The 14,228-nt window shown below is 44.7% G+C and overlaps 1 protein-coding gene across 4 annotated transcripts in view; it reads left to right on the top strand.

The window, feature by feature from the left end:
• APOLTP (apolipoprotein lipid transfer particle homolog) overlaps positions 1–14,228 on the top strand; it is a 180,907-nt gene that overhangs the window by 15,923 nt on the left and 150,756 nt on the right. For all 4 annotated transcript variants that reach the window (XR_016438623.1, XM_090023138.1, XM_090023140.1 and 1 more), the window contains 4 exons: positions 273–438; positions 2,104–2,241; positions 4,503–4,692; positions 5,836–5,963. Coding sequence is in view for 3 of the 4 variants with exons in the window: in XM_090023138.1 (XP_089879264.1) it covers positions 273–438; positions 2,104–2,241; positions 4,503–4,692; positions 5,836–5,963 (622 nt within the window). In the remaining variant the exon portion in view is untranslated. The remainder of the gene's footprint in view (positions 1–272; positions 439–2,103; positions 2,242–4,502; positions 4,693–5,835; positions 5,964–14,228) is intronic.

The raw sequence follows: 14,228 nt of genomic DNA, 5'->3' as shown, positions 1-14,228 counted from the left end.
AAATGAATTCCCAGGGAGCTGTCCTGATTAAGTAGAGTCTAATTAAATAGAACGTTTTGTAGCAATTATCTTAATGGATGTTTTAAAGGGCTTGTAAGGAACAAGATCAACTTGTGACATAAAAAGGAGCAGTTATAAAGTGTGAGGTATGTTTTGGAGCCAGATAGTCCCACTGAAAGGGAAACGCCAAGTAAAAAAATTTGAAGTCTATTAAGGTTCATAAATTCCTCTTGCAGCTCAAATCTAACCAGTTGTAACTTACCTAATTGCAGGGAACTGCTAGAGCGGCATCCTCTTCACTTTTCTTTCCACGAGGGGAGAGTTTTAACAATCTCCCCACTGAGGAGTGAACAGACCTGGGCACTGAACATCAAGCGGGGCATTCTCAGTATCCTTCAGACTGCACGTGCACCCACTGCCGATGGAATCGTTGAAGAGGTGAGTGCTGCCACGCTCCAGGCTGACTTTCAGCTGTTGTGGGTATCATGTCGATGTCCTTTTTAATAAGCAAAAGTTGTTGCCACTTGATGGCTGGTGAGCATCCATTGGTGGTCTCTTTCTTAGTGGACACATCAGAAAATTGACTTTTACTGGTATTTTTGTCAGAAGTCTAAGCACACATGGCTTAACTACTACTTACCTACCCTAAAGAGTAATTCTTTCTTCTTGTGGTACAAAGCGGGGCACAGTGGTGTGAGGATGGGCACCTTATACCTGCTTAGTAGGGCTATGCAAAGCTTCGGTCCCTGATTAGATTTGGCTTGATTCAGTGGCTGAATCTCTGAATCCTAATTGAATCAGGAGACCCTTTAATCTCTTCAAATCAATTTGACGAGATTCAGACAAAGGCGGAGCTTTAAATGTTTTTCTACATGCCTCAGGGTACCAGATGACTCATGAATGCTACAGTGCTGGGGCGGATGGAACGTCCCACAGGAGCGCGGGGGGCTCCAGCGCACTCAGCAGCAGACCCAGAAGTGGACTAGAAGCACTTGGGTTAACTTCCACGCCACTTCTGGGTCTGCCAGTGAGTGTACCAGGGCCCCTCCCTCCCCCACACCTCCTAGCTTGGTGACTGGTGCCTCCTGGATCTGAGGGGGCACCTGGGGTCTCCCCGTGACCGAGGTGGGGGGGGGGGCCCTCACATGCTCCCCAGCAGACCCAGAAGTGGACTGGAAGTACTTCTGGTCCACTTCCAGGTTCACTGCTGAGCATGCGGGTCCCCTCTGCCATCCCCCCGCCGTGCTCCTGTGGGATGCTCCATCTGCCCCAGCATTGTAGTGTTCACGAGCCACGCCTGGTACCTCAAGGTATGTAGAAAAAAGATTTAAAGCTGTGTCTATTGCCAAATCGCTGATTCTCCGAATTGGCATTGAATCTTCAGATTCAGATTTGGCCTAATCAAATCACTGTCCCTGATTAGGGCTGAATCCAAATCGAATAGGACCCATTTCACACACCCCTACTGCTTAGGCTATACCTGTTCTGGGTGCGAAGTGACAACTTTCCTCCCCGGGGCTGATCCTGCAGCTATTAAAGTCAAGGAATTTTATAACTGATTTCAAGGGGTTATAACATTTGGCTTTTCAAGGCTCTCACTTGAACATCATCCAAACACTACTTTCAAAGACCTAACTTTTAAAACCTAAGGTAAAATTCTGTTCTGGAATATTGTTTTAAGTCTGTTTTAAGTTATTGTTACCCACTAGAGTTGGTGGATTTGTATGAGTCCAAGAGCTCTTGTCATGTGGCCCTGCACAGAAATGCTGTCTGGAGAAGGACCAAGGTGTTAAAATAAGGGAATGACCCAACATCTGCTTTAAAGCAAGTTATCTGGTCCAAAATCTTTCAGATTACTATTAAATAAACCAACCAACCCTGACTTTTGTAAAATGAAACATTTCACCAGGGCATTTCAAATGACGCTACATGCCAGGCCAGAGCTCAAGCATTGCAAAGGAAAGAGCTCAAGCATTGCAAGGGAAAATTCAGGTCTTGTGCAAAGCAATTATTTTTAGTAGCGGTAATGATATGTAACTACTCTATATTGTGTGCATGGGCATAAATATTATATCTGTCTAGTTATTGCATGTTTGTTACTAGGTGGACATTCTGGGAAAATGCCCAACCAAATATCAACAAAAAGGCCCTATTCTTTTGAAGACGAGAGACTTAAACCTGTGTTCTCACCGGTATTCAGGTTTTACCTCCTTGCAGTCCATTGCTCTACCTGGTGCAGTGGTAAGTGTGGAGAGTTGGTCCTACCATGAATCCTTCCTACTGGTATATTTCTCTGTAGGTCTTGAGAGCCAGGTCTGGTTCTATAGGACTGTGTTTCTGATAATCAAAATATTTCCATCAATTTAAATGAAAGCTGATTGAATGGTATCTTATCCCCAATTTCAACTCATATGTTTTCACTCATCTCTGAATCCTCAGGCCATGAACGTGGTGTTTCATATAATATCAGATAGACACTGTGATCACATTCACATGAGGCAGGGGATGCATTTGCAGCAGTACAAATAGTAGAGGCATAAATTTGTGCTGCTACTTTGTGCTGTAGTGTGTGTCCCTGCCCATGTGCTTTGCAGCAGGACATATTGTCCCACTGCTGTATGTGCTTCAGGGGGGGCTGACTGGGGTACATGGTGCCTCCATGTGGAGCTAGCCGGCAGGCAGCCCCACACAGAAGCACCCTGTGCCCCAGCCAGCTGGGAAGCAGTATTTGGAGATGGAGGAGCAGGCAGCCCTGGGTTGCCTGCTTACCCGTCTATGTTTATCCGAGCACATGTCCCTTTAGCATTCTTTGTGCTGCTTTTTTCTTTGGGGTTTGGGGGGGGCGAGGTTTGCTACTGGGAAATCCCAATAATAAATTTTGCCCCTGCGCTGCAAATTAGCAGCACCATGCATGGTTTAATGTGCAACATGTATGGTTTGTGGTGCCTGCGTGTCCGGATCTGGTTTATGGGTACATTCCGATAAGCATCCACGTGTGGTTTGCAGTGCTGCAAACTGCATCTGCTGCACACGCATACGTTTGCTGTGCTGCTAAATTGCAGTGCAGAGGGTTTTTCTGACACCCTGAGATCTTGGTGTCAAAAACGTGCAAAAAAACCCCATGGTGCGGCACACATAGCTGCAGCATGCACTGCCTGAAACCAGAGCATGGCTGGCCACATCCACTCTCAGTCTGCTGGCCAGGTTCCACGTGCCTGGATCACCACCACTGCAGCCCCAGGAGACCCCAGAGCCCCAGATAATGCTGCCCAATCCCACCCTGGGCAATTTGCCTTATGCCAGAGCAGCATACAGGGGTGTGCCCCAGGACAACTAGCAGTGGAACAAATATGTGTCACAGCTATTTGTCTCTGTGGAAACACATTTCCAGTCACTGGGACACACCTGGTGTCTTCTTGTTTTGTTTGTTTTGGGATTTGTTTTGTGTGTTATGGGCATGATAAAAGAAATACAGCATGTTCCATATGTGCGTGCAGCTTTAACTCTGCCTTGGTAAGAGTATGCATTACATTAAAGTAATTAATGCCTTGTTCTCTATTGACTATATTACCACAATCTGTTCATTATCTAATGTGCAGGCAAGATGGTTCACAGTCAACTTTTCAATTAATCTGGACTTTTTGGAGGACCTATCCTCACTGTTTGTAGGTAGTAGAAGAAGCAGCTGTTCAGTGCTGCTTTCATCCTCACTATTCAGAGTGAGGTCCTATGTATTATACATGACATGCCATTCAACCCATGCAGTGAATGCAACAGAGTCTTTTGGACTCCTGCCTCCTTGACTACTTATCTCTGCTTTTTTTGCTACATCCTATTCTGAAATGACTGACAAGAGTCCTTTGGAATGGAAATATTTAAGCAACCTCTATAGCAGATAAGATCTAAACTGATGACTTTTCCGTGTGTGTGAAAAGTCCTTTGCTAACAATGCACATTTATGTTCTGTGCCAACTCATTACTCATATGATTGGTAAATAAATAACAATATATGGAAGAACCTGATTGCTGGATTAATTTCCTTCCTAGAATACATAACAGATAAAGAATATTTGAAAGTAAAATATTTGACAATAACATTAAAAGTGAGGAAGCTAAGTATTGCTCTAAGTTACTAAAAGCTGTTTTGAAAATGTAACACATCACCAAGTACAATCGGTGTACATGTCACTTCTTTTTTTAAAATGCTAACAACAGAAATAAGTCAAACAACTTACTGTATCTGCTGGCTTTCAGATAACAGCTTTTTTTTTTTTCTATTCAGATCTCCACTCACAAAAGAAACCTAGTTAACACGGATGCATTAGACAATTAAATATAACGAGTCTGTTGCATAATGCGCTTGTGCATGTATTATTGCCACCTCCTGCAAATCGTGAAAGATCTAGCAGGGTACAGAGCTGGTATCTCTGTTTCATAGAAAGAATTGTGTGGGTGGCCATTGGTCACACAGATTTTCTCTAAGTGTTTTTTGTTTCTTTCAGTCCCAGCAGCAGCTCCTGTCTTCCAAATTGGAATGTGTTCAGAGCTTTAAGGAAGGAATCCTAGCAGAGGCCAAATGTACTGAGTCCAATCTCCTTACCCCTTTCTCTAGGAAGGGCAGTGGAGCAAAGACACAGACACAGTCTGCACTAAAACTACTTCAAGTAGAGGCAGAGACCTTGTACAAGAAAGGTATTAAATGATTTCCTGGAAAAGTTTTTAATTGCATTTCACCTGTCTGCTGTAAGAACTTGCATTGTGCCAGCACTTCCCTTTTACATGCGACTCTGTGGAAAAGGAAACTGTTGTATTCTGGGCTGCACTCTGCTGCCTGCTGTGGGACACAAGGCCCTACGTGCTTCATACCTGCAGGAGGGGTTGAATCTGAAGTGTGGCTAAGGCAGGTATCTACCAGAGAGATTCCTTGCATCTGACTTCCTGCATAGCCAAACTCTACTCCAGGTCTTTCAAAGCCCTTGACTTTCAGCATTGACTCAGTCACCTTCCAAATGCATATATTCCTTCTGCAGTGGCTGAGTGCTACTCCTTCCATTATTAATGTGCGGTTCCTAATATAAAGCAAGTCCCAGTGGGACTCAAAGGAGTGTGCATTGTAAAGTTTCTACTTTCTTCTTACTCACTCATCTCTGAGTGTACCTGAACTATAGCAGAATAAATTTGCTGAAGCCTTTGGGAGCTTTTCCTGAGTGAAGATTGACAGTCAAGATCAAAATATTGAAAACCATTTAATTTAACTATGCACACTTCCAAGCAAAGTGTTATTTTTGTTTCTAAAAACATCTTAAGTTTCCCAGACTTTAGTTTGTTAATATCTATCCAGAGACAAAATGCCAAGGTCTTTACCCCTCAAATTTTAAAACTGAAGATTCCAATAACGTGTTTGTTTATACACCAAAAATTGCCACTAAATTTACTGGGACTTCAGGCCCGCACAGTCAGTCAGTAAATGGGTGTGATAGAACAAGGAACGATGAAAGTAGGTTGATTAGGCTGTGGTCATGAGAGAGAAACTATTGAAAAGCATGTGATTTGTTTGTGTGTTGAAAGATCATCTGATTTTTTTTTTCCTGTTCCTGTATATCTTATGTGGTCCATTTTCCAGGGTACATGCCCTTTTCATCCCTGATTCAGCAATGTACTTTAACACAGGCCTCACTACAACACATGTGACCACATCTCTTGACCCTCAAGGAGCGCAGTCATGCTCAATTTAGGCATATATTTTGGACCCTTGCTGACCTGACATCCTTCAGGGTAGTATTTGGTTTCGGTCATAGGAAATGATGCATAGTTTCTTTTTTCCTCTGTTTTCAGTGGACTGCAAGGATCTCTATGTGAGTGGTATCCTATATGAAAAGGAAGAAACTGAGAGGCAATCTACAGAAAAAGATGTGGCTGAAATAGTGCAAAAGCTCTGCTTGGCACATAGCATGAGTTTTGAGGTATCCTGTTTTCAGATAAAATCTTTCCCATGTTTTCTAGTTAAATCAGTAACCACTCAGTGCCATGATGTATACCTCCAGGATATCACCCATGCTTTTCACTTTGTTTTAGTGTAATTCCACAGTATCAAAGCCCCAGTATGAAAAATGGACACAGACCCAGGATTCAGGACACCTAGAATTTTCTTGTTTATTATAGTACACCCCAAGAGGCCTTATTCGAGATCAGAGTCCTGGTGTGTTAAAGGCTGTACAAACATAGAGGAGAAACTTTAGAAGACTAGTCCAAGTTGAAATCAGAAATAAGTATAATAAGCAAGAGGAAGAAAAAAAGAAACAGGTGAGGGCAACAAGATTACATGGATTCATAAACCTATTATATGACTTGATGGTTCCAAATAATATGAAACCATTTTTTAAATATGAAAACAGCCACTTTGAACTGAGACTAGTCATTGTTAACTGGCTAACTTCCTACAAAGGTCCCTTCCTGCGTCTGCCACAGACTTCCTTTGTACATTGAGGCAAGTCATTCAAGCTCTCTGCTTCTGAGTTCCTCATCTGTAAACCACAATATGGCTGCATTTCAGCCATAGACACAGCTTTAAATGTTTTTTCTACATACCTTGAGGTATCTGGTGGGGTAGATGCAGCATCCCACAGGAGCGTGGGGGGTCCCCCCGAGTACTTGGCAGTGAAACTGGAAGTACTTCCAGTCCACTTCTGGGTTCACTGCTGAGCACACAGCCCCCCTCTCCCCCCACCCCCCCGGCTCAGCAATTGGCCACAAAGGGACCCTGGGTGCCCCCCCAGACCCAGGAGGCACTGGTTGCTAAGCAAGGGTCGTATGGGGGGGCCCCCATGGACTCCCCAGTGGACCCAGAAGTGCTTCTGGTCCACTGTCAGTTCTGCTGCTGAGCATGCTGGGGACCACCCTCCCCCCCATGATCCTGTGGGGTGCTCCATCTGCCCCACCACCGCAGCGTTCATGAATCGCCTGCTACCTCGAGGAATGTAGAAAAAACATTTAAAGCTGTGTCTATGTCTGGATCGCTGAATCTCTCATCAATTCGGAGGCTTCCAGTTTGATTCAGAGAGATTAATGGGTCTCCTGATTTTGATTCAGATTCAGAGATTTAGGCATCAAATTGGCCCAAATGTTTGCAGAATCGAATTGGGGACCGAAGCTTTGCACAGCCTTAGTAACGAGTGGTAGCGGCATATATTGAAGGGTCCAGTCCTTGGAGTCAGACCCTTATATATGTAAAGCTGAGAAAAATTCTTTGTCAAATAATAAGTTCACAGAAAAATCCAGTATAGGCTGAGAGAAACAGGGCAAATATTGGAAGATGTTAAAACATTTCATGTTAATACTTTTCAAATGAAACTTTTTATTTCAGAAAACTTTAAATTAAACTTTTTAGGGTTTTTTTTAATGGTATTTTCATTTAGAAAGTGAGAAGTAAAGGGGAGAAACTGAAGGATTCAAAAGGGTAAAATAAACCATGTGTGAAACACAGCATTTCATTTTGTGTTGATGTGAGACACAACTTGTTCATTTTTTCCTCCCAGTTTGACCAGTCAACCAAAATCCATATTTGCACAGTCATAATGAAATGACACTTGTTGTCTCCAGCATATTTACAACACAGAGCTTGCAGTTTCTAATCACCTGGGTTTAATAATGTGGACCCTTTCTCATTTTTAATCACCCTAGCTTTTGGCTACTATAATATAAATTAAGTACTTCTCTGACTAGCACAGGTCGGAGATTTTGGCTCCATCAGCCCAGTTTTGTAAGGCTTGGCTCTCAACAGGAGCACTAGGGGTGTTTAATAGGGCTGTGTGAGGCTCTGGACAGAGCTTCGGATCTGGAGAAGCTTTGGACACTTTGGGGTCCAAAGCAGCACATCCAGGTCGAAGCGCTGGCCTCATTAGGCTTCCCAAAGCAGTTTGGAGCTCCTGAAGAGCTTCAGAGCCGCCTTGGAGATCCAGCCATACGGTATAATGGGGAAACAATAAAATATCTATAACTTTGTTGGTTTTTGTCTGATTTAGATGAAACTTTCAGGAGTGGTAGACTCTGCACAGAGGATGAGATCTGTCAAGTTTCAAGAAGATTGATGCAGGGGTTTGGGGGGGAACTGCCCCTCAAGCTGTGGACAAGCAAAACTCATGCCATGGGTGCTTGTGGGACTGACTGTCTCTGGCTTGGGGCATGGAGGGGAGACACTGCTGCAGGCCTGGCTGCTAAGCTGCTGTGTTACCAGTTACCAGTCGATCGTGATTCACTCAGGGACCAGCTACTACATATTGACTTAAGGAGCATCAATTAGCACCTACAAAACCAGGCTAAGGAGAGGAAAGAATCAATACAGACAATCAACTGCCCCAGGACAGACACAGTCTTGACAGGAGTTTTGCCTGTCAGCAGCTAGGGGTGCAGGGCCCCAGGACCCCCCTGCACCGATCTCCTTGACAGCTGGCAGGCATCGTGGCCTCAGCAGGGGCCACTATCCCTACAGCTGCCACCCCGCTGCGCCTTAACACATGCAGTGTCACCCATGGCAGGAGTTTTGCTTGTCTGCAGCTTGAGGTAGAGTTTCCCCCAAGCCCCTGCACTTATCTCCTTAAAACTTGGCAGGTTTCATGCTCTCAGCAGAGGCTACCATCCCTGCAAGTTGAATCCAAATCAGACAAAAAACAACAAAACTATAGCTATTTCATTGATTCCCCATTATACCCTATGGCCGGATCTCCGAGGCAGCTCCGAAGCTTCCGAGCTGCTTTGGCTGGAGCAAGGCAGAAACCCGGTCCAGGTCTCTGGATCGGATCATGGCCATCCAAAGCAGCCGGATCCGTAGCTGGATCGGATCGCTGCCGACTTGCACAGGCCTAGTGTTTAATCCCCAGCAGTGCTCTGTTTTTGCTGTCATCTGGCAATGTTTGTTCATTCTGTGCTCCTCAGACTAGATTTATCCCTTCAAACCTTTTTGCACATTTCATGAAAAACTGCTCCTGTAGAATCTAGATGTTTGTGGTAAATTCTGGTGGCAAAACTATTAAATTCACTAATTTCTGCAGTGAACGTTGCTTGTTAGCTGACTGCACACCTTGAGAAATAGGAGTTTTCTTACTCCTCACCAAAAGCATTTTAAAGAGTAAATGTGTTTTAAATAGCGGAGAAATATCCTGCAGGTCTCAGACTGGAGCATGGGCAAGCTAGACCCCCATCGACCTTCCTCCACTTTACCCTACACAGTGTCCCACGTCAGTGGGCGAGTTGTCCATTTGCTCTTCTTTCGGCCTTTGGCTCCTTTGTGGAATCTGTCAGCGGCGCGGTAGTGTAGTCCGTATCCGTTTGTGATTTCTGTGAGGTAGGTCCAGTGGGAAGCACACGGGGATCATCAATTCTCCTTTTATCTGAGACACAGGACAGTCAACAAATGATGATGTTTATTCACTACTGACCTGAGGTGAATTGGGACCTGAAACCGGGGTGAATTGGGACCTCGGCAGTAACCCGAAAGAGACAGGCCCCATATTCCATCATCCTTCATTTCCTAGCAAGCATTAATGAGAATAAGATGTAAATACAAAGCCAAGAAAATGTGCTTGTTTGAATGCTACTTGTGTCAAACATACAGAGAGAAACAGCACAGCATAGCTTGAGAGCGCTGGGCTGGGATTCAGAGCCATGGTTTTGCTCCTGATCTGCTATGTGACTTTGAACAAGTGACTTGTGTTGTGGCTTCTCTTTCCCTTTGGCTGTCTTTTCTCCCTAGATCACTGTTGCTCAACCTTTTTGGCCCGGTGGGGTCTGTTTGTGGGCCAGACGAAGCTCTGGGGCCCAAGACTGCTCCCTCCTGTCCTCCATGCACCAGGATTGGATCCTGGGATTGCAATGGGATCCGGTACCAGAGGACAGGGCCGGACACAGGCATGAGTGAACCCAGTGGCCTTCCAGGGCCTAGACAGAAAGGTGGCCTGAAAATGGTAATTTAAAAATTATTATTATCGTTATCTCTGGCAAAGGGGAGCCCAATACTAAAAGGTTGCCCGGGGCCACCGTGAGTCTAAGTACTGTGCTGCCAGCATGAAGAGCCCAGGGCTCCCCACAGGTCTGAAAAAGTAGTGCCAGGAGTGGTAGCACCACACCCCTGTTCCCATATTTCTGGACCTGTGGGGGAGACCCATGGGCTGGATGACATAGTGCCATGAGCCAAATCTGGCCCATGGGCTGGAGGTTGAGCACCTCTGCTCTAGATCGTTAGCTCTTTGGAGCAACGATTGTCCTTTTACAATGTTTATGAGCAGTGCCTTGTTTTGTGAGCTTCTGGTTGCTACTGGAATACAAACAACCATAGGTAGTGAAATCTAACCTTATATGTCAGTCTGTTCCTTTCAAGCTCCAGGGCAAAGAACGAAAGTTGCCCTTAGCCTTTTGACAGGTGGGGACATAGATAGTAGGAGGTGGAGCACACGCCTCCAGGGCAACTCTGGTAATAATTATAGAACCCGCTTCTGCCTTCATCCAGTGGATGAATATATCAACTCTCCTGATTCTGGTCAGTGGTTAATGAGCATGTCATTAATACAGGCACTTATGTAATGTGGTGTGAAACTCGGGGATAAGGTCAGGGGAGAGTTCACATGCATAACAACTGAAATAGAGGACTCCAACTCAACCATGCTTAGTTACAACTCCTCTAGTTACTCCCAGCCTATTAGATGGCCATAACAGTTTGACCCTTATATGACAGCCTAACAAAGGCTTCTAAGTGATGGTAGAGGTGGAGAGAAGAAAGGAGGGTTGTGGAGGTCATTTTTATGTATGATGGACTTCCTGCTCTGAGACAAAAAAGGTGGTGCTGTCCCTCTAGCTAGATATCTGGAAGCTAACAGTGGTTGAGTCACAAAAGTGCCCTCTCCCAATAAATGCAAGAACTGATTTCCTATCTGCTGAACCTTACAACAGAAATGTGGTATAGCTTCTAGTAGGAACAGTGTATCTGTTAAAACTGTTTGGAAAATGTTATAATGCTGGTGCCATGGACTGGGAAAGTTTTTCTAGTAAGACGTCACCTTTTGAGCATGCAAAATACAAAATAAAGTTTCTCTCAGGAAATGACACTTCATTTCTCAATAGTAGTTGGGAGTCATTTGCATATCAGAAGAGCCACACCAAATTCATGAGGAGGGTTTGTTTTGTAAACTGCTAGGACTAGCAACGTAGATGTACATTATGAATAATTCACTTCTCTTTTAGAGAACAAGTCCCACCACTGGAGACTATTTGCCATTTTTAGTGTTCCAAGGTCTTTTTTTCTGTGTGACAAGAGGTTTCAAATAGGACTTGTAGTATTTCTCCCCCTTCCCCCCACCTTCGTCTTCCTCATTCAAAACCAATATAATGTGTTTTGGGAAGGGAGTTATGGGAATGTCTGTGCTGTTGTCTGGGAGACTGGTCTTTTGGTATCTTTGTGTAGCTTATTTGTCCCCCTATTGTCTGTCTCTGAATGAGGCAAGATTACGCGTCTTATTCAGGAAACAAAACCAAGAATAAAGAGAGAGAAATCTCCAACTCCAGAGAAAATAGTGAACAGTGAAAAAGGGGGAGAAATTGTGTCACTCACCAGGAAGCTGGGTTTCTTTGAAATGCCATTAGGAGAACACATTGCATTTCAATGTGAATGTAGATTAGCTAATGAACCATTAAGTGAACAAGCTGAAATTTGAAAAGTGGTCAAAAGGAAGGAGACATTTGCAGGAAGGCTGTCACAGCTTCTGTTGTGGTTTCCATCATTTTGTTGTGGGAATTTTGATGTGAGATTGATACTCTGAATGGGGCATGGCTGGCTTCCTGCTCTTCCCTGTTACTGTGCCGCAGCCGTGACCTGGATAGGTGACCTCTATGGACTAGTTTATTCTCTACCCCATTTATTTGTTGGTCTTGCAGCTCTGGTGTTCAAATAGCTTACTAATTGTTGCCAGTTGCAGTAGCTTTATGATGTGACTGCTTGTACCCTGGGACCTGGACTCACTGATTTTGACTAGAGGGAAGTAGAAATGAAGGAAGTAGAGCTATTCCTTAAATGGATCTGACAGCATTTAATCTGAGGCCCCTGGTACGCATTATGTTTCTGGCACAATTAAGGCATTAATTGCATCAGAAATAGCAACAGGACAGATATTCACAGAATTTATGGTGCCATAAAATTGCAAAGCAGCTGCAAAGATATTACTTGAAAAATGTGTAATATCTTTGTGGCTGATTTATATGGCGCCATAACTTGAATGTGTGACATGGCTCAAGCCCCAGAGAGATCCTGATCAACTGATTGTTGGTTGGCTGGGATGCCCTGGGACTTGAATCTTGGGGCAGTCCAGCTGATGGGACATTGGGATCACCCTGAGGCTCAAACGCTGGGGTAGTTGCTGTTAGCTGGCAGGGACTACTCTGGGGCTTAAACCTGCAAGGTAGTCCCTTCCTGCCGACTGCTGGTGGGGACTGCCCCAGAGCAGTCTCAATCGGCTGGCAATCAGCTGGTCACTGGCTGGGTCCAGGGTTAGATTTAGGTTTAGGGTAACTAAGACCTAATTAGCTCACGGTAAATTAAAGGAAATATGGGCAGGCCGGTCCACTAGGCATTGGCCTATGGCCTGGCCCCATCTAGTGCCACCAATAATTAATTAATGAATAATACACACAATACAAGAGAGAGGGTTAAATGACAAGTGTATTGTACCACAACAAAAAATAACACACAAGGTACAATAGAAACAACAATAACCCAAGATTACACTATGCTATCAATAACCAACAAATGAGAGAGACACGAGAGCTCCCGCAGATGGTGCTCTGGAGCAATATGGCTATATAACCAGCTCTGTCATGCACTGCTGCTGCCAGGCATACAGCTCTCTCTCTCACCTGATGTACTGAGGAATATCAGCCGCCCAGGCCATCACCTGAGACTTGACTGCCCCCCTCCGCACCCACTCTGACACATGACGATCAATCACTCGGTTCCACGCATGAACGATTGAGACACTCTCACACTGAGTATGGTGACCCCTCCTCCAGTCAGCATCCCCTGGACAACCACGCCATCAGTACATGTCACAGTCAATCGCTCGCTTGCACGATTGCACCCCCTCGATCACACCCCTCCACAGCTATGATCAGCTTATAGATCTCTGTCTCATTCACACAATGAACCAATCACCACACGGGTGCATCCGACATATGTGCGCACTTGGCGCACACTGCTACACACAGCCCTATACAAAAATAACAATTGGGGTCTCTCAAAAACTCCTCAGAGCCCTCCCATCAAAACTCATGCTTCAACTGAGCCTGCGTACAAACAGAGCTAGGTCATCGGTCCAAAAGGTCATTGATTGTAGAGCCTTCCAGAAGTGACCGTAACCAGGCCATGGGGACACTGCAGTTTCACTGCCAACAGAGGTGGAAAAGCCCCCATAGCCCCTCTTAATGCCCAGGGAGGTTTGTACCCTGCTGTACTTCTAGTGTGGTCTTACCCAGTCTAGTTTCAAATACCAAGTTCTGCAGCTTCTCCCCCTTTCCCGGGCAGAGTGCACCACAGGTAGCGGAGCTCCCCGTCAGGAGATGTTCACAGAGCTCTGGAATGTCGCTCACCTTCATTTCATTCATTCCAGGTGCCTTGTTTTGGTATTCATCTAAAAACTTTCTGTCCTTTCACAGTGTTTACAGGATTCACATATTTGCAGACCATTATTGTGCCTTCCCATACCTGTCACTTAGCAAACTTTCACTGTAAATCGCACCCTGCTCTTAGCCCCGGTCATTTTTATTGCTTTTTTTTCTGAACTTTCTGAACTCTATAGTTTGTCAGTATTTCCTGATAATATTGTTCCTTGAAATAACTACAGTAACCTGGGAGAGTTTGTATTCCAGCTACTCAGAGAGGGTCGTTTACCCTCGGGCTTTGTGATTAGAAGTGTTTACATGCACAGTCCAGATTTGCAATTTTTTATTGCCTTGTTGCATTGCAAAGTTATATTGCATTATATTTCATATTCCTGCTCTTTAGTTTCTCTGGTTTGTTCTTCCCAAGGAATGCTGTTGGATTGCCGGGCAGATTTTCACTTTCACTTTTCCAAATAGAATTGCGTTTTGTTATGTTCAAGTTTCACTTCACTGGGGATACTAGCGCCTTCTAACTGAACAGCTGCAGGTTTTGCTGAAATACCTTTCTCTCCCATTTCTTTGTGATATGT

Source organism: Crocodylus siamensis, chromosome 12, assembly GCF_052110815.1.
Source record: "Crocodylus siamensis isolate JL-2025a chromosome 12, ASM5211081v1, whole genome shotgun sequence".
Taxonomy (NCBI): Eukaryota; Metazoa; Chordata; order Crocodylia; family Crocodylidae; genus Crocodylus; species Crocodylus siamensis.
The sequence above is the reverse complement of the archived record's forward strand: the minus strand, read 5'-3'. Positions and strand labels throughout refer to the sequence as shown.